Raw genomic sequence first — 21,911 nt, forward strand, 5'->3', positions numbered from 1 at the left:
GCCCAAGTCTGTCAGATTGCACAATGGACGTGAATGGATGCAGGTGATCAGACATGATACTAACGTATGTGTCACCTGTCAGTCATATCCAAATGTATCAGATGTCCTGTATCACTCCAGCACTGGCCCCACGCCATTACAGAGCCTCCACCACCTTGAACAGTTCCCTGCTGACAGGCAGGGTCCAGAGATTCATGAGGCTGTTTCCGTACCTGTACACATCCATCTGCTCAATAAAATTTGGAATGATACCCATGTGACCAGGCAACATGTTTCCAGTCATCAACAGTAGAATGTCACTATTGACAGGCCAAAGTGAGGCGTAATGCTTTGTGTCGTGCAGTCATCAAGGGTGCACGGGTGAGCCTTTGGCTCCAAAAGCCCAATTTAGTGATGTTTTATTCAATGGTTTGCATGCTGATACTTTCTGATGGCCCAGTATTGAAACATGCAGCAATTTGCACAAGGGTTGCACTCCCATCACACTGAATGATTGTCTTCATTTTTTCTTAGTTTCGTTCATGTAGTATCTTTTTCTGGCGACAGCGATTTCAGAAATTTTATATTTTAACAGATTCCATCTTTACACTCAGAAATGCTGTGTCCCATCACTCATGCTCTGGCTATAACATCACATTCGGACTCGGTTACATCTCAATTGCCTGCCATTGTTGCAGCAGTAGATTAGAGATTAGATTAGATTAGATCTATAGTAACTGATACAACAGCTGTGCCAGACATATGTTGTCTTATATGATCATTGCCGACCATTGTCATATTCTGCATGTCATTATGCATGCATTACATGTCAGTCTTTGAATATGCATGCTTATACCAGTTTTCTGTAGCACTTACGTGTATTTAAAGTCTATGGAAGGGGAATGGACCAAATGCATGATGGATTAAGCCCAACATGAGTTCATGACAAATGGAGTTCTAAAACGATCTACAAAGAAACAAGTGTGTCAGTCAATAAAGCAGTTGTCATCTTGGGTGAGGGAAAATATTGTTAAATCTTTCAAGAAATAATGCTCTTAATGGTAGTGAAGACCATCTTGTAAATAAAGAGAACAGTGATGCTGAGGAAAGAGGAAAGGTCTGATAATGAATTTCAGTGATTTTTAAAGGCTGACTTTGCAACATAATAAAAAAATGATAAAAATTTAATTTTCTTAAAAATTGCTTGAAAATTAAGATTCACCTTACAGTCAGTAAAATATGGTAGTTGTTTTCTTTGAAAGGAGTTTGATTTGATGTGATGAGCTGACATCAAACAATGCACTTAAGGATTGTTGCTGCTGTCCAGAGGGTCATCAGATTGTGTATAGTGCCACTGTTGTTTACTATATGCTCCTTTCATCTCACCATGCGTGTAAACACAGTCCTATTACAGTAGCACCCAAAAATGTTTTATAGAAAGCATTAATTACAACTACATAGACATAACTGTGTAATGGAAAAAACTGCCATTGGGTAATTGAAAAACATGAAATTGTAATCTATTTAGTAAAAGTCTACATGTAGTTTAAACAAGGTTATGTTGCATCAAGAGAGAAGTAATTTGTAGGTCTAAGTGTGTAAAAATAATACTATTTTGAGATCTGAAGAACAAATCAGTATTTGTTGCATACCCATGGGATTTGATTACAGCTGCACTTCAATTTGGCAGTGAATCCACAAGCTTTTGTAACACGTTAATTCAGAGTTCAGACCATGGATCCAGTAAGATCATAAATTGAACCTTGTTTTAGTAGCTTCTACCATGAACACATCAATTCAGCTCATATCGGAGGCGCCAGTTGAATTTAGATCCAGGCACCGGCTTGGGCACTTAAAAAGTTTGTTTTTGGCCTGGAAAGAATTTTTTAGAAAATAGGTGGAGATGTGTTTCGAATCATGATCTGCTGAAATAGCCAATTATGTGACATGTTGTGTCTCCTACATGGAATCATATTCTTTTTTAAAATGTGACTGTACAGGAAACATCCCCACAACATGACAATTCAACCACCATGCCTAATGATCTACACGTGATCCTCGTTTTTTCCCTTTAGCTTTATTGTTATGCATACAGGGTGAGTAACTATTGCCACCTAGAATAACTCCAAAAGTATGAGAGTAGCTGAAAAGTTTGTGGGACAAATGTTGCATGGTACAACGGGGGCCATAATATGACGTTGGTATTTAGTTGCTAGGTGGGGTCACATCAGAGATATGAAGGTCAACTTTGTTTTTTTAATGGGATGCTATAGTTTGGTACTTACTTTCTGATAGCGGCTATCGAGATGAATCCAATGATGTGCAACAATAAGGTCTTTGAATGTCAACGAAGAGCAAAAGGTGGCATGAACGTCCATTTACAGAAGGTGTTCGAAGTGATGATCATTGGTATCAATGCAGTGCTGCAATCTTCTTGTCATGGATTGACTGGTATTCCTTATCACATCAGCACTTACCGAAGCACATGCTCTTATAATTCTCTCTCATATCTTATGCAAATAGTAAATATTCGCCAAATAGGGCATATCCATCTAACGTGCCATTGACATGTAAACACTATTTGATGGTTTTGCAATAGAACACTAATAGGAACAGTAAGACTACAATCGTTGAATCAAGTGAATGTGAATGATGTATTCCTTTGAAGAACAGGTTGATAAGCTTCTCATTTACGGAGAATGCCAATGAAATTCAGTGAGAGCTGGTACTGTTGCACTGTGGTTAAAGATCCTTGTGCTACTTTGCATCAAATCACAAGAGAATCTGGCATGAGCCAGAGTAGTGTTGTTCATGTTCTGCATCACCATAAATACCACCCTTACCATATCAATCTCCACCAAGAATTAACTTGTATGGATTGTATGCATCGCATTAAATTCTGCTGGTGGCTCAACTTCAGATTCAGAGGGATGACACATTTATTAATTTAATTTTATTTACTGACAAGACTACATTCATGGACCATGGAAATGTTAAATTGCATAACATTCATTACTGTGCAACTGAAAATCCATGTTGGTTGCTCCAAGGTGCACACTAGGTCAGTGATGGTGTAGTGTGGGATTCTGGAGGACAGAATTATAGGCAGTCTTAATAGTAGGCAGTCTTAATAGTAGGAAGTACACCACATTCCTGCAAGAAACAGTAGGTCTGTTATTGGACTAAAAACCTGTAGGAACAAGGAGCAGAATGTGGTATTAACATGATGGGTGTCCGGCACATTTTTCGCTGATGGTTAGAAATGAGTTGCAGAGAAAATTCCCAAATCGTAGGACTTGACACAGAGGTGATGTGTCGTCACCGCTTGACACCTGTGGATTGTTATTGTTTTTGTTATTATTATTATTATTATTATTATTTCCTTCACTTTCTCAGACGTTAAGTCCGGTTAAAAATGGAGTGACGCGGACCTTGATCAAGCGTCACTTCCTTTTAACTGTACGGTATATGTTATATTGCATTTAGGAACTTTCGGGTAATTGAACATGTATCAATAATTACGGATGTCTGTAGTTGTATATATATGTTTGGATGTAGCTGTATTGCATTGATGTACTGGTGGATATTGTGTGGTATGACTCCTGTAGTTGATAGTATAATTGGTATGATGTCAACTTTATCCTGATGCCACATGTCTTTGACTTCCTCAGCCAGTTGGATGTATTTTTCAATTTTTTCTCCTGTTTTCTTTTGTATATTTGTTGTATTGGGTATGGATATTTTGATTAGTTGTGTTAATTTCTTCTTTTTATTGGTGAGTATGATGTCAGGTTTATGTGGTGTTGTTTTATCTGTTATAATGGTTCTGTTCCAGTATAATTTGTATTCATCATTATCCAGTACATTTTGTGGTGCATACTTGTATGTAGGAATGTGTTGTTTTAAAAGTTTATGTTGTAAGGCAAGCTGCTGATGTATTATATTTGCTACATTGTCATGTCTTCTGGGGTATTCTGTATTTGCTAGTATTGTACATCCGCTTGTGATGTGATCTACTGTTTCTATTTGTTGCTTGCAAAGTCTGCATTTATCTGTTGTGGTATTGGGATCTTTAATAATATGCTTGCTGTAATACCTGGTGTTTATTGTTTGATCCTGTATTGCAATCATGAATCCTTCTGTCTCACTGTATATATTGCCTTTTCTTAGCCATGTGTTGGATGCGTCTTGATCGATGTGTGGCTGTGTTAGATGATATGGGTACCTGCCATGAAGTGTTTTCTTTTTCCAATTTACTTTCTTCGCATCTGTTGATGTTATGTGATCTAAAGGGTTGTAGAAGTGGTTATGAAATTGCAGTGGTGTAGCCGATGTATTTATATGAGTGATTGCCTAGTGTATTTTGCTAGTTTCTGCTTGTTCTAGAAAGAATTTTCTTAAATTGTCTACCTGTCCATAATGTAGGTTTTTTATGTTGATAAATCCCCTTCCTCCTTCCTTTCTGCTTAATGTGAATCTTTCTGTTGCTGAATGTATGTGATGTATTCTATATTTGTGGCATTGTGATCGTGTAAGTGTATTGAGTGCTTCTAGGTCTGTGTTACTCCATTTCACTACTCCAAATGAGTATAGCATAAGTATTTATAGCTTTTGTCTTGTTTCTTGCTGTCAATTCTGTTTTCAGTATTTTTGTTAGTCTTTGTCTATATTTTTCTTTTAGTTCTTCTTTAATATTTATATTATCTATTCCTATTTTTTGCCTGTATCCTAGATATTTATAGGCATCTGTTTTTTCCATCGCTTCTATGCAGTCGCTGTGGTTATCCAATATGTAATCTTCTTGTTTAGTGTGTTTTACCTTGACTATTCTATTTTTCTTACATTTGTCTGTTCCAAAAGCCATACTTATATCATTGCTGAATACTTCTGTTATCTTTAGTAATTGGTTGAGTTGTTGATTTGTTGCTGCCAGTAGTTTTAGATCATCCATTTATAGCAAATGTGTGATGTTGTGTGGGTATGTTCCAGTAATATTGTGTCCATAATTTGTATTATTTAGCATGTTGGATAGTGGGTTCAGAGCAAGGCAGAACCAGAAAGGACTTAATGAGTCTCCTTGGTATATTCCACGCTTAATCTGTATTGGCTGTGATGTGATATTATTTGAATTTGTTTGGATATTAAGTATGGTTTTCCAATTTTTCGTTGCTATGTTTAGGAACTGTATCAATTTAGGATCTACTTTGTATATTTCCAATATTTGTAGTAACCATGAGTGGGGTACACTATCAAAAGCTTTTTGGTAATCAATGTATGCGTAGTGTAGCGACCTTCGTTTAGTTTTAGCTTGATATGTCACCTCTGCATCTATTATCAGTTGCTCTATACATCCTCGTGCTCCTTTGCAACAGCCTTGTTGTTCTTCATTTATAATTTTGTTCTGTGTTGTATGTGTCATTAATTTCTGTTTAATGACGGAAGTTAATATTTTGTATATTGTTGGTAGACATGTTATGGGGCGATATTTAGCTGGGTTCGCTGTGTCTGCTTGATCTTTAGGTTTCAGATAAGTTATTTCTTGTGTAAGTGTATCAGGGAATGTGTATGGGTCTGCAATGTAACTGTTAAATAATTTAGTTAGATGTGAATGTGTTAAGGTGAACTTCTTTAACCAGAAATTTGCAATTTTATCATTTCCAGGGGCTTTCCAATTGTGAGTAGAATTAATTGCTTGGGTGACTTCATGTTGCAAAATTATCACTTCAGGCATTTGTGGTATCATCTTGTATGTGTCTGTTTCTGCTTGTATCCACTGTGCATGCCTGTTATGTTGTACCGGGTTTGACCATATGTTGCTCCAGAAGTGTTCCATCTCTGTTATGTTTGGTGGATTGTCTATTTTAATGTGTGTGTTATCTATTGTCTGGTAAAATTTCTTTTGGTTTATGTTGAATGTTTGGTTTTGTTTCCTTCCATTTTCACTTTTTTTGTATCTTCTGAGTCGTTTGGCGAATGCTTGTAATTTCTGCTTCTTTTCGTCTAATTGCTCTATCGCTTCTTGTTGTGAGATTTTACCTAACCCTTTTGTTTTTTTTTCCGAGATTTCATTTCTTATAAATTGTGTTAGCTGTCCGATGGCTTTTCTCAGTTTTTCTATTTTGATCTGTAACCTGTGTTGCCATGCTGGTTTTGTGGGTTTCTTCTGTGTGTTGGTTGGTTCTGATCTCTGCCTAGTGTGTATATTTAGTGTAGTGAGTGCTCCTATATAAACCAGTAGTTGTAACTCTTCCATAGTTGTGTTTTCATTTATTTTGTTGTGTATGATTGTGTTGATACTTTTTATTGTTGTTTCGACTTGTGGGTTATTTGGTGGTCTATGCAAGAATGGTCTAATGTCTGTATTTGTGTCTTTGTATTCTATATATGTTAGCTGAAATTTTTCTTCTATATCTAACATCTGTGTCACTTCGTGTTCTATTTGTGCTTGTTCTGGTGGCTGTCTTAAGATTTCGTTTTCCTCTGATTGTTTAATTGGTGCATGTTGTTCTTTGTTTGTTTGCTTTGGGATGTTTGAGTCCATTACTGTATTTTCTTCTTCTTCTGATTGCACAATATTTTGTTTCAGTATTTGTTGTACTTGTTGTTTGATGTTTTCTAATTCTGACTGGGGTATCCTGTTATTTTTGATTATTACACGGATCTGATCAGCTAGTCGTTGTTCTGTTAAAAATTTTAATTCTGGGTATCTGGTAATAAATGTTGTGTATTCTTGTGATCTGTATCCAGTTGTGTTGGTTCCTAGGTTTGTTGCTTGGTAATAACAGAACATGAGGTGTCGATTAACTTCATCTGACCATCTCATCCTCTGTCTTTGTTTTCCTTCTAGGGTGGTTGCAGGAAGCATATCCTGCGAAACATCTCTATTTGGATTTAAATCATTTTCCAGTTGGCTAGCAGTGTCGTCGTTACCATTGTGGGCGGGCATAGGGTTCAAGCGTCGTCCCCGACCATGACGACGCTTGTCCAAGGCTTCATTAGTTCTGTCCTGAACCAACTAATCACACTAAAAGGGGGTTAGCCCTATTAGTGGTTTGTTCTTTTCGTCGCCTTTTACGACTGGCAGAACATACCGGAGGCCTATTCTTTTCCTGGGCCTCCATGGGGATTATTATTATTATTATTATTTTATTTACACATGAAGTTCCACAGGACCAAATTGAGGAGCAAATCTCAAAGGTCATGGAACGTGTCAGTACATGAAATAACAACATAACAGTAATAAGAGATAAAAATAAATATTCATGAACCTGAAAATGTCGGTCCATATGTGTAAGTAAACGTTATCACCAATACTATAAGAATCAGCTTAATTTTTCAAGAAACTCCTTGACAATACGAAGAGTGACCTAGAACTCCAGTTTCGATTTGAAAGCGCGTGGATTACTGCTAAACAGTTTTGAATTCGGGTGGTACCTTATTGAAAACAGATGCAGCAGTATACTGCAGAGCTATTGGCCCAAGGGTTAAGAAAGTCCAATCCAAATTCAGGTTTGATTTCTGGTGAGTATTAACCTAGTGAAAGCTGCTTACTCTTGTGAATTAACTAATATTGGTAACAAGAAACGACAATAAGGAATATATACAGGGTGGTCCATTGATCGTAGCCGGGCCAAATATTTCACGTAATAGGCTTCAAACGAAAAAACTACAAAGAATGAAACTAGTCTAGCTTGGAGGGGAAACCAGATGGCGCTATTGTTGGCCCGATAGACGGCACTGCAGTAGATCAAATGGATATCAACTGCGTTTTTTAAAATATGAACCCCAATTTTTTATAACATATTCGTGTAGGATTGTAAAGAAATATGAATGTTTTAGTTGGACCACTTTTTTCGCTTTGTGATAGATGGCGCTGTAATAGACCGATAGCTCACAATTAATAGACAAGCATTGGTAATGGTAGGTTTTTTAAAATTAAAATACAGAACACTCGACTGTTTGAACATTTTGTGAACTTACCATTTCTGAGAACGCATGCTATTTCAGTGTGATTACCTGTAAATACCACATTAATAATTGCTCAAAATGATGTCCATCAACCTCAATGCATTTGGCAATACGTGTAAAGACATTCCTCTCAACAGCGAGTAGTTCGCCTTCCGTAATGTTTGCACATGCATCGACAGTGCGCTGACGCATGTTGTCAGGCGTTGTCGGTGGCTCACGATAGCAAATATCCAACTTTTCCCACAGAAAGAAATCTGGGGACTTCGGATCTGGTGAACGTGCGGGCCTTGGTATGGTTTCGACAACCAATCCACCCGTCACGAAATATGCTATTCAATACCGCTTCAACTGCACGCGAGCTATGAGCCGGACATCCATAATGTTGGAAGTGCATTGCCATTCTGTCATGCAGTGAAACATTTTGTGTAACATCGGTAGAACATAATGTAGGAAATCAGCATACATTGCACCATCGATAAAATGGGGGCCAATTATCCTTCCTCCCATAGTGCCACACCATGCATTAACCCGGCAAGGTCGCTGATGTTCCACTTGGAGCAGCCATCGTGGATTTACCGTTGCCCAATAGTGCATATTATTCCGGTTTATGTTACTGCTGTTGGTGAATGATGCTTCGTTGCTAAATAGAACGCGTGCAAAAAATCTGTCATCGTCCTGTAATTTCTCTTGTGCCCAGTGGCAGAACAGTACATGACGTTCAAAGTCATTGCCATGCAATTCCTGGTCCATAGAAATATGGTACAGGTGCAATCGATGTTGATGTAGCCCGATTCTCGGGCAATTTGTCTGCTACTGCTGTGCAGATTAGCCGCTACAACAGCTAAAACACCTACGTGGGCATCATCATTTGTTGCAGGTCATGGTTGCCGTTTCACATATGGCTGAACACTTCCTGTTTCCTTAAATAACGTAACTATCCGACGAACGGTCCGGACACTTGGATGATGTCGTCCAGGATACGGAGCAGCATACATAGCACACGCCCCTTGGGCATTTTGATCACAATAGCCATACATCAACACAATATCGACCTTTTCCGCAATTGGTAAACGGTCCATTTTAATACGGGTAATGTATCACGAAACAAATACCGTATGCACTGGCAGAATGATACGTGATACCACGTATATACACGTTTGTGACTATTGCAGCGTCATCTGTCACAAAGCGAAATAAGTGGTCCAACTAAAACATTCATATTTCTTTACGTACTACACGAATATGTAATAAAAATGGGGGTTCCTATTTTAAAAAACGTAGCGCCATGTAGCAGCCCAACCATAGCGCCATCTGTTTCCCCCTTAAAGCTAGACGAATTTCGTTCGGTGTAGTTTTTTCGTTGGACGCTTATTTCGTGAGATATTTTGTCCGGTCACTATCAATGGACCACCCTGTATATTGAGAGGCCAATGTCAAAATACCCAGACTCATGAACAGAAGTGGACAAGAGGCGCTTGACTCACACCATTTGTTACCCGAACCGCCCGTTTCTGAGCCAAAAATAACCTTTTAGAATGGGAACAGTTACCCCAGAATATAATACCATACAACATAAGTGAATGAAAATAAGCAAAGTACACTAATCTTCATGTCGAACGATCACTCACTTCTGATACCGTTCGAATAGTAAAAATGGCAGTATTAAGTCTTTGAACAAGATCATGAATGTTGGCTTTGCAATACAGCTTACTATCTATCTGAACACCTAGAAATTTGAACTGTTCAGTTTCACTAATCATAGACCCATTCTGTGAAATCAAAATGTCAAGTTTTGTTGAATTGTATGTTAGAAACCATAAAAACTGAGTCTTATTGTGATTTAGCATTAGTTTATTTTCTAAAGGCCATGAACTGAGGTCATGTACTGCACTATTTGAAACTGAGCCAATGTTGCACCCAACATCCTTTACTACCAACCTAGTGTCATAAGCAAACATAAATATTTTAACTACCCATAATACTACAGGGCATATCATTTATATAAATAAGGAACAGGAATGGCCCCAACATTGATCCCTGGGTATTTGCGAAGGAGATTGTTCATAAAGACATTCTAGCTACACCTGAAAATATATGAGAGAGAATTGTTAGAGCATGTTCTTCGACACGTGTCAATGTGATAGGGAATACCACTCAGTCCATGATAAGATCATTGCAGCACTACATTCATACCAATGACCATCACTTTGAACACCTGTAAGTGGATGTTCATGCCACCTTTGTGACGCTTTGTTGACCTTCAGAGACCTTACTGTTACACACAATTGAATTTGTCTCCGTAGCCGCTATAAGAAAATATATATCAAACCATAGCAACACATTTAAAAAAAGAAAGTTGACCTTTATATCTCTGAAGCAACATAAAACCCAAGTCATATTATGGCCCCCATTCTATCCTGCAACTTTTGTCCCACAAACTTCTCAACTCTTACATAATTTCAGAATTATTCTTGGTGGCAATAGTTAGTGACTCACCCTGTATACTGGACACCATCAGAAAATAAATACGTTAAATTAACTTTTGTCACTCCATAAAACCTTAGACTTGTCTTTGGCACTCCAAGTTCGGGGTTTCCTTGGGAACTCTATCCAGTTCTAATTTTTTGAATTTATGAGTGGGTTTATTTCATTTATCATGTAAATCACCTGTTACTAAGTGACTAGACATGTGTCAGCTCAGTCCCTTATGTTGCTTCAGATGATCCCTGTTTTGTTGAGAAGCTTCTCTTGGAGCAGCAGCTGATTGCTTACAAATCATTCTGTCCACCCTCCTTGCTCTTCTTCAAGGATGACTGGACCTTGGCTTTTTGATTACTGTTATTTCCTGTTCTTGCCATTGACTGTGCACATTTGTTTGTGGTTGCGATATGCCTTAGTCTCCAGATGTACTACACTGCTAACTCCCAATCTTTAGAACATGCCGGTTTGAATCCTGCCTCGGGCGTGGATGTGTGTGATGTCTTTAGGTTAGTTAGGTTTAAGTAGTTCTAAGTTCTAGGGGACTGATGACCTCAGAAGTTAAGTCCCATAGTGCTCAGAGCCATTTTTGTAACTTGCTGTTGGGTTTAGAAGTCACTCCTCACCTCTACAAGTTGGTATGGGCTGCCCAGAGGACAGAGGCCTAAATGTTTCACTTATGATGGTCGATTCATTGTCAGTGGGTGGCAGTTTTCATAATAAACAAAAGTGAATGAAAATCGTACACAAGGTGTAAAAGCATGACAGATTAAAGATGCTTGTAGTCACTTTTCTTTGTGAAGTGTCTAATAAGAAGTATGGCCACAGCTGAATTATTGGCTTGTGTAGTTATTTACAGTACTGAAAACAAAGTGAGAAAATGGAGAGTGAATTCTTACTATCATTAACTGCAACAGTTTATTATGTCCTCTTTAATGATATTTTGAAGCCTCACTTACAGCATTTTGTGGACCAATCACATGTTGGGCATTAATAGAAATCTGTTTACTGTCTTATCTGTTGTAAATCACTGGTAATTTCTTCAAATATTTCAGGTGGAAACCTCAACAAGATACCCATCTGATAGTGCAAGGTAAGTTTTCATAATTCACTGCAGAACTTTGTGAGAAATAAAAATTATTATTACTTGTGAAAGTACTTAAGATATAAAATGCACTACTGTAATTATTCAGTATTACCAATAAGCAACATCATTACAAGATAGTATGGTCAGTTATGCTATTCTCTGCAACAACCATTATGTGACTGTTGGTAGAGAAATAGAGCAAATGTCTAATATCCATACAGGAAAATAAAAGTTCAGGTGGTATATCAGCAGCTGTATTGTGCTTAATGCAGAACATCACATGAAATTCAACAGATTCATCTTGATGGGCACAAGCTAATGTCATACTGACGTAGAAGAAGAAAGAAGAAAGAGTGAGTGGCTATATACCCAAAAATTTGAGCTGATTCCCAGCCTTCTAGGTTAATGAATATAGTGTTGAACAGCTCTTTCAATGCTGTGCCACAGTGGTGCTCAGGAAACACACAAGCTTGTAGTGGTGACAGTTTATGGGCCACCATCAAGAAGAAACATAATTAGCTGGTGCCAGTTTCAGTAAGGTTGTGAAGACTTAACCTTTGAATCCTCATTCTCTTTGTTTCTCCTTCATCCCAGTGTGTTCCTGAAGGCTTGCCCATTCATTACACACATTACAGGTGACAAGGTATTGCATAGTTCACAAGGTAATGCGCAATTCCCAGCTCCAGGTCAACAGGTACGGTTTGCACATACCCTCTGATACAGGCCAGGCACAGAGAGGGGTGACTGCCTAAGCTGTTACCTTCCCAAATGCCTATTGGTCCCTCTGCCTGGAGTTCGGGAGGTGTGGCCTGAGGTGTGAACAGTCACTTAGGGTGGAGGGAACATGCCATTGGAGATGTTGGCAATAATGGGGGATTTTTTTTTCAGTGACTCAATATCACCATCTTAGTGTGTCTACTAAACATAAACAGAATGAGGCTAAAGATTTGAAGTCCCTCTCAGCTGCACGTAAGTTCCTCATGGTATCACGTACCAGAGGTGGTCAGTCCTTTGCTACGTTTTATGCGTGCATTATTCCGAAAGGTGTTGTTGCAGTTGCAGGCCCTGTGAAATTCTTTTCTCATTTATGTAATGCAACTTTGCTTCTGAAGATGTATTGCGATTTTCAAGCCCAACAACTGCTTACAGCATCACTCCTCAAGATTTATCCTGTTCCCATCCAGGAGATCCGAGTCAAAGACATAAAACCCCACCCTGTTACTTGAAGTTGTTAGCTAGTCTAAATCCGTGCATTTTACCATCTGGCATTTACAGTACCGTTTTTGCTATGCCATGCATAATGGAGACTATGCCCACCGAGACTTGCAACCTCAAGTTCAGTATTGCAGTAGTGAAATCACTCAGGCCACAGTAGCATCCCAACTCCTCCTACAGCTGCGCAACAAGCCATCAGATCTTTGCCCTGGTGGCGAAATCACCTGCTGCACAACTGTCAGGCTGAAAGATCAAAAGCAATACTTGTGCAAAGACTTTCTACAGCCAAAAACATGGTCTTCATCTTCCAACTAGAAAGCTCTAAGAAATGAAACAAAAAACAAACGGTTTTCTCCTTTCCTGACTTGGAGATCCCCTTCAGTGCTTTTGGCACATACACCCTCACCCAGCTGACCTCCATTTTGCTGGTGCCCACTGCCTACCGATTTTCTGCCATGGAATTCACTGGCTGACCAAGGGAGAATGCTAGTATGTTCGTAGATCTCATGGAACAGTATTCTCCAGCCTCTGCCCTCTGTAGCAGTGAAGTTTTGAAGGCTGGCACCCAGCAGCCATCAGGGTGACTAACCTTCATTTGTTCCCTCATCCCCAATCCCCATTATAACTCTTCTCCAATGAAACATTCCTGGCATTAGATCCAACAAGGAGGAATTACAGCTGCCCTTGGAATTTCAGTGTCCGCTTGTTTTCTGCTTCCAAGAAAAAAAAAATTCCTTCAGGTCCTCTATAACCTTTCCCCCAAGGACACCATTCCACCTCGCAGGGAGACCATGCTGGTGATCCATCTCATTAAACATTCCACTGATAGCTGTTGCAGTCTGCATTTTCCTTCCTCATTTCACCTTTTCTCTTTGTAACATCAACACCCCACCATCATTTGCTGTTACCAAGTTGGACTTGCTCTAGCTCATTGTTCAGCTCCCTTACTCCTTTTTGCTGCATGGCGACTTTAATGCCCACCATCATCTGTGGGGCTCATGGAGAACCTGTCCAAGAGCTTCCCTATTAACTGACCTTCTGAATCATCTCTCTTACCATTGGAGCACCCACGTTCCTTTCAGATTCCATGCACCTTTATTACCATTTGGACCTCTCGTTCTGCACTGTCCAGCTCATCCATCGTCTTGAATGGCCCATTCCCTCTGACACATACTCAAGTGATAACATTCTATGTGCTATCCATTCACGGACTCCTATCCCACCTAAGTGCAAATCCAATTGGCAGCTTTCCAAGGCCGACTGGAGGCTTTACTCCTCCCTCATGACCTGTACGCAGATGTGATGACCAGGTAAAGTGTCTTCTGAACGTTATCCTTGCTGCTGCAGTATGTTCAATACCATGCACTTCAAGTTTACTGTAGCATGTCCTGGTCCCTGGTGGACTGAGGCATGCAGCGATGTGATTTGCTTGCAGAAATGTGCTCTTCACATTTTGAAACATCATCCTGATGCATCTGCTAGAGGGCTGGTATTCTCTGTATTCTATACATGCGGGGCTTCAGAGGTATTTGCCCCCATTTACTACAGGAAGTTCTGAAAGACAAAGTTTTCTCGAGGTTTATATGGTTTGGCTGTGTCACATTTATCCAGGAAAAGGAGAAGCCTGAATACTCGTACAGAGTATCATTATCTTTGCTATCCCAATTAACCATATTGTGGACTCTCCCACCAGGCATCTCAGCTCCCTTTTCGTCAATGATTTTACAATCTGTTGCAGTTCTACATCAACTTGTCTCCTTGAGCGGCGTCTTCAGCGTCGTTCCTATCGTCTTTTCTCGTGAGGCATGGGCAGTGGCTTTCACTTTTCCACTGCCAAAATCTTTTATATGAATATTTGGAGGCGGAATGAGTATCTTACACCCTCTTTAAATCTTGCACCTTTTGTTCTTCCACTCGCTGTAACTAGAAAATTCCTGGCGCTCATGTCTGATAGGAAACTTTCTTGGTCATCCCATGTATTCTTACCTGGCTGTACATAGTACCCAGTCCTAAGTGGTACTTCCAGGGTAGAGGATCAGACAACCCTCCTCCATTTTTTTATCCCATGCCCATTCATAACTAGACTGTGGGTGTTTAGTTCATTCCTCAGCACCTCTGTCCATCATGTGCAGTCGTAACACACTCCACTATTATAGAATATGTTTCGCTACTGGCGGCTTTTTACAAGCCCGGTTGAGAGTATATGCAGAAGACGCTGAGCTGCTAGTCATACTGGCATGATGTCCTCATTGGATAGGCATGCCGTTTCACACCTGGCCACTTGTCCTATTCCCTCTTATTCAATGACTCCCTTGTCTGCCAGTATGGGGCACGCCATACTCCTTCGTTACCTCCCGGAGTTCACTTTTGGCTTCTGCTTCAGCAGTGTAACTTCACGATACTTGCCACATTCCTGATGGTTGTGAACCTTCATGTAGAAGCCCATGTTCATTATGGACTTCATTTTCTTCACTCGTATAGGCAGGACACACTGTAGGAAAAAATGCATAAATAGTATGGACTAATCTGTTGTCAAGTTAGAAAATTCGTTGCAATATTATTACACTCTACACGAATTGTACTGACAGGTGATATGGCCACCGGTTGATAACTAAAAAAATTTTATCAGTATTATGAACCATCACTTGACCTTTCGAGACACCTAGTAGCCATCCTATTGAATATTTGTGACTAAGGTCCTCAATGTGTTTTGCTTTTATCTCTGATTTCAACATATTAATGTTTGCATGTACCTCAAATCCTTTAAGAAAACGTTTCAAGTATGCATATGAATTGTCAGTGTCGCAAGAGCCAGGAGGTATTGCCACAACTTCCCCATTCCCTAGATGCAATTTATTATTAATTCAGTGACGTTAGCCATGCTTTTGTGTGTTTCCAGACCAGCCAATGCAGCACATCACTACCCCATGCTCATATGTTGGAGGAAAGTAGTTTGCTTTCAATTTATATCAATTAGGATTAGAGTGAACGTCGTTACATCGTAGATTCAGATGATGTGGAGACTTGCATACTTCTTGTTTTTATGCAATTTTCAGGAAAAGTATCATGCAGAAATATCCTCAGAGGTATCAACTGATGTCATGGTAGAGTCGAACATTGTACAGGAGCTGGTTCCTATTGGTGAAGTGACAACACAATTCTTCAGGTGGCCTTAAATCACCAAAAGCTCCGTATCCCAAACAACATCCAAATTGACAGTTCCACGTTTCTTGTATTTCCACATTGTCTCAGGCAGTGTATCCTACATAAAAACGCTGTGAAATCTCGTTATTTTAAATTTTGTGGCGAGTTTAAGCAGCTCTTATGTTTTTAATCCTTCTTTCCAGTACCATTGCTGTGGGCCTTTTTTTAAATGTACAGCCCAAGCCATTTCCTGTTTTGTAAAGATAGGCCTTTAATGATAGCGATGGCCTCCATGGTCATATTATGCCTTTTGCTGTTTGTAATTAATTTTCGCATTTTCGGGCACTCTGTACTGCTCGAAATATGATTTCAGCTCTCCTATCTAATGAAACCAGTGGCTGTAACTTACAGACATTCGCTCATTCACTCATTACTCGCGCACACTTTGGCGATTCCCATAAGAGTTTGGGCAATCTGTGCGCATTCGCACAGACGAAGGTCAATGGCTGGGTAGCCTTTAACTATATATATGAAGACAGTAACTGTTCTCGAAAGAACCAATACTGTAGATGACCGTGCAGCTTTTCACTGGAAATGTCTACAAGGTACATTACATAGGTAGAATTGTGGACAGTTGGGAATGTCTCACGGGAAGTGTGCAAGTGATAAGTCCCTACGGTAGCGCTATTCTTCTGTGTCCTCGGTGGCTCAGATGGATAGAGCGTCTGCCATAGAAGCAGGAGATCCCAGGTTCGAGTCCCGGTCGGGGCACGCATTTTCAGCTGTCCACATCGAGGTATATCAACAACACCTGTCAGCAGCTGAGGGTTTCAGTTATCACTTATTCCAGGGAAAAGCTGCACAGTCATCTACAGTATCTGTTCTCTCGAGAACAGTTACTGTCTTCATGTATACCAATTTTTTAAACATCCCATAGGTTTTTCTTCTTTAGTATGCAGTGAGCTGCATTCAGTATTGCTTGAAGGTTAGTCCGGTATCCAATTTAAGTTCAAGCAAACACTGCCTTATCAATGACATACTTGCACAGCCTTATCAATGAGTGAGCATTTGGTCTGCAATATGATGAGATTTATTTGTAGTGTAGGCAGTGTTGTCCTCTTTGCATACACTGTCCAGAACCTTAAAGCCCTTATCACCATAAGCTAGGTGCTATTTCAATTTTGTTCCAGCTATACAGAAATTTTATCCAGAGATACAAACTTCTGATGGCAGATTCTCGAGAATACCACCTCCAACTTTGTTGATACGTTTCCTAGCACTCATGTCCCACTACTGCATGGTTTGAGCTTTGCTGTTCATATTACATAGGATTGTGAGTGTTCACCCAGCTGTTGAGCTTTGATGAGAAACTACCCCATTTCATCAAAGTCCTGTTCCCTCGACATCTTATGACCAGCTCTATGAGGAAAATATTGGGTTCAAAGCTTTCCCGTAATTCATTTGTGACATCAGTAGGTTTGTTCTTAATTCTGTGGTGAATAATGTGATTATACTTGTCAATGATTTGTGGCTGTATGTTCAGCCATTTGCACATATGTTGAAGATCAATTGCTTCCACATTCGGTTTTTAATTGTTCAGTGCAACCAATTGGCAATACTAGCTTCCAAATGGGAGAATGTTGAATAGTGATTTATCCCACATCATTCCAATTCTGTTTTGAACTGCCTGTCGTAAAATTCACTTCCATCATGTCTCAAGGTTGTTGGACAGTCGATTAGTCCTGTGTGCAATAATTGTTCAGAAACCTCTCAAACCTCCTTCCCTATCTTTCCTTTCAAAGGTAAGGCCCAAGCGAAATTGGAATGTGTCTGTGACCCTGAGAAACCATTATTTGATTGTTAGTAGTCTTGTGTATTTGAGATCAGCCTACCATACATAATCCATTCCTCATATTATCAGAAATATTCTGCATGCAGGTCTGTAAAGCTCATGAACAACTCTCTCCTCAATTACTCGACGATGTATATTTTTCTAAGCTAAGGTAAGATCGATAATATTTTGTTCATGTGATCTGCATTCTCTTTACCAGCTGAAGCTGTAAGCAGTCATAATCGAGCTATGATTTCATTTAGTTACTAGAGGTGGATTGTTCAGTGTCTCAGTGTCTGAACTTCGACTATTTTACCTACATTATGTGGAGCTGCTATTGCTCTATTTCTCGCTCTGAGACTTCCGTTCATCCTTTTGGGGTTTTACATGCATTGGTCATGCATAATATTGGACCACATGTTTTTAGAGTTTCAGGGTATATTTTTAACATTTGACATTTTCGAAATTATTAACTGTAACAACCTAGGCAATCTTTGAAATTACTTGTTCCCTGTTCTTATTGCCTTCTTGGTTAAGCATATTGAGTGCTTACCTAACAAATATGGTTTTGCCCTGATGACCCCCATATGTTCTGTCTTAACTCAGCATTACTCCTCCTGTTTCTGCTTTTATCCATAGTCCCTGACAGCTCTTTCAGCCTGTCGGTGCATGGCGTGACTGTCGTATCTCAAAATTAGCATAGGCAATGTGTCCCAGTAGCCAGGCCAGGGCGTTGCTCTTCATTCTTGCGTGCAGTTTAAAGTCAGGAGAGAGAATTCACGTTGGTGTCACACTGGAAGGTGCAGTTTGGTTTATAAGCCCCACCATCAGTCAGCATAACTCCCGTATTTCCCACACATAGCGGCACTGTATATGATGTTCTCTGATGTCAGTATCTCCACACTGGCTAATTGTTTGAAAGATGCTCGTCTCGTTGCAGTTGACCTAACCTTCACAAAAGTAACTCCTGTCAAATTGCCATCTGCACCTCAGTTTTTAACATTACACTTTTTCGCCAACATGCTGCTGTATACTAAGCCATTTTTGAAAATTTACAACTTCCATATACTTTGAGACAATTGGTGGTGATGGGAGTGAAGTGTCTTAGCTATCACATTGTTGTTCCACATATACGTTAGTTTTGCATTGACTTCTTTAATTTCTCATTGACACACAGTTCACATTGCTGTATTCAAGCATTCAACAACACATCATTTGTAGCACCTCCATTAACAAGACCTTCAGTTCCATTAATTTAGTGTTGATTGGCTCCATTTTTTGGTCAAACGCACTTGCTTTGCGTCCTCTGAATGTTTGTGCAGCACATGCGCAAATTTGTACATAGTGTACAATATACTGACACAGGCACGTTTTGGTGCATTGCCTTTCTGAAGAAACTTGTTGAAGTTTTGTTTCTATTGACCCTCATTCAATTTACTAGTTTTATCTGTAACCAGCAAGCTATACTGAGAGTTACTCTGGCAGTCCTCACATATAACGAATTCATTGAGTGACATGTGAGCTCCTACACATGCTTGGAAAATATGCTTTAAATTCAGATTGTCCTGTTCAGAAGTTCAGACCAACAGCTGTGGTGTGCTTAAGTATGTCTCACTGAAATAAAATATATTGACTTGCATGTGGCGATCAAAGCAGAAATATCTGCAGATATCCTGATTTTCCACTGAGATGTTAACAAATAAGAATGTGCTGTGTGGTTTTACATTTTCAGGTGGTAGAATATCATTGCTTTTGCTGGTAGTTCAGTATGTTAGTGCCTTAACTCCATGCAAAATCTCCTGCAGTAGCTGATATTTTGACTGAAACAGAATTTTTGAAAAATATATACATGCTCTAAGTGGACTCCCACAGAACCAATTTTGTGGTTCTTCTGGTTTCTACCTTCATCATTGCAGGACCAATCATTTAAAGACCCTTGTGGTGAGACTATTTTGTCCACTTGGTTATGGTGGTAATTGTTTATTTACATTGAAATAGAAGGGTTTTATAAACTCTTCCTTACAGCTGGGTATTCCAACAAACTTAATTTAGATCGTAATTCAGTGCGCACATCTGGTAATGTTGAATAATACATTTCCACTTCCATCAATGCACAGAATGCATCATGGAGTGGAGCTATGGTAGTTTCCAATGAGTGGATAGTTTGGCAAGCTATCAAAAGTAGATTACTGCACAATGTGCCGTTGAATTGGAGGATATGTGACTGACATCTTTGCCCACACCCTAGCTTATCCTGTACCGCATTTCATTAAAATGTTAAAAATCTGCTGTTGTAGATGTGTGCTCCATCTGTTATTAAATATTTTAACTGTACCAACTGAATCCCCTACAGAGATCATACGATGACTCAGTAACATCAGGGGAGAGCAAACTTTTCTGTGGAACAATGCTGAAATCTGCTTTGACACATTGCATGGTCAATGTCATTCATCCAAGTCGAATATTACTTTGTCATCACTAAATCGATGGTTTTCAAGAAATCCCTATTCGATATTACACTGACAATAACATGCTTACACCCACTGGTATTCAAACAGTAGATTTGATTGAACAACATTATGTTGATGCCTGCTGCTGCAACATCTTCACCTTTACTGCAACGAAAGCACATATTGTTAGAGGATTATTTGCTCATTTTCTCTGTTCATCAGCATTAATACTTGAACAGGCTCACAGTAGGGACTTCTGATACATGGCTTGACATCGTTATCCTTTGATGTTTGTCACAAGCGAGCAAGCTATTTATCAATTGCTGTAACTATGTTTTCGTGACATCTACTACTGTTGTAATTATATATTATTTTATTATTAATATCATTGTATTATTTTATTATTGTTCTTTAGCTTCAGATCCCTTATTTTGTGCACATTTGTGTATTTATCAGACATATTTATACACTTTATTAACTGTGTAGTGCATAGAACCACTGTCTACATTGCATCACCCATTTGTTTTGTGTTACTTGCAGCACTTAAATCACCCAATCCAGTGGTAGCTCTCATAGTAACAGCAGTAGCACATCAGAGTACTGTGAGCTGACACATGTTTTTGTAAGAAGCGACTTGTTTTAAATTTTGTCAGCGTTCCTTACCTTCAACTCCTATATTCCGTATATGTCCGTGTATTTACTATGCCAGTTCTGGTATGGACAGATATAGTAATTGTTGTGTTCAGATGAGAATCAAGTTGGTGATTCTTCGCTCACAGCTCCAGGCAGTGTTGTCCACCAATTGGTCCACTGTTGCAGTCACCTTGGACACAGCCCACTCTGAGATTGACTTCGCACTTGTGGTTGAGTGGGAAGTCATTCCTGCATGTGGGTGGCAGTGAAAGAATTTCCACGGTGCCATTTGGAGAGCCTGCTTATTTCGTCTGATGAACAGATTTGGGTGCTTTCTATGGCTAATGAAATTGATGAGCCAGATGAAGTCACTTGCCATGTTCGAGAGGAGTCCTGTCAACATGCAAGACTGGGCATTCTAAGAGAGTAGTATTATTGGTAATTGAAAGATCTGATAAGTGTATAATGGTACTATTTAGAGATAAGACTGCATATGAGGGGAAGAAATCCATTGTGCATTCCGTGTGCATACTGGCAGGTGTATTTACATATAAGAAATGGGTGCTTCCGGATGCCATAAAAAGCATGGCATAGCCATCTGTAGGTGGTGGCTCACGTGGGTGCTAACAATATGTGCCACATCGGATTGGAAGAGGTTGTCTCTGGTTTCAGGCGACTTACTAGTAAAGACTGCCAGTCTTGCTTGTGAGATGAAGGTGGAGCTCTCCATCTGTAGCATCCTGGGCAGAACTGAAAGTGGTTCTTTGGTGCAGAGTGGAGTGAAGGTCTGAATCAGTCCCAGACTGTTCTGCAACTGTGTAGGTTGCAGATACGTCGCCTAGCGCCAAAAGGTGGTGAATTTATGAGTTCTGCTAAGTGGGTCAGGAGTCAACTATACAAAGGAAGCAGTTCCACGAGTATGGGGAATGTGTAGAGGAGTCTGGTCTTTTTTTAGGTTAGAGAGTCTCAGGTAAGTGCAGAAATGTCTTCAGTTTCAAAGGATGCAAGTACAACACCGAAAGAGGGTAGATACAACCACAATAAATGTATGGAAATAAGTTGAGCTGAAATTTTTCAAGAGACCTAACCATGTTCACAAAGAATAGTTGAAATACAGTTGGTGGTG

At 39.6% G+C, this 21,911-nt stretch overlaps 1 protein-coding gene across 7 annotated transcripts in view; it reads left to right on the forward strand.

Annotated features, from left to right (window-relative positions):
* The window catches only part of LOC126427287 (zinc finger protein 83-like), a 183,177-nt gene that overhangs the window by 121,088 nt on the left and 40,178 nt on the right, over positions 1 to 21,911 (forward strand). For 5 of the 7 annotated variants that reach the window (XM_050089567.1, XM_050089568.1, XM_050089564.1 and 2 more), the window contains one exon: positions 11,481 to 11,518. The exons of the other annotated variants lie outside the window; for them this stretch is intronic. In XM_050089567.1, coding sequence (XP_049945524.1) covers positions 11,481 to 11,518 — 38 coding nt within the window. The remainder of the gene's footprint in view (positions 1 to 11,480; positions 11,519 to 21,911) is intronic. 7 annotated transcript variants of the gene reach the window in all.

This window comes from Schistocerca serialis, chromosome 11, assembly GCF_023864345.2.
Source record: "Schistocerca serialis cubense isolate TAMUIC-IGC-003099 chromosome 11, iqSchSeri2.2, whole genome shotgun sequence".
Lineage (NCBI taxonomy): Eukaryota > Metazoa > Arthropoda > Insecta > Orthoptera > Acrididae > Schistocerca > Schistocerca serialis.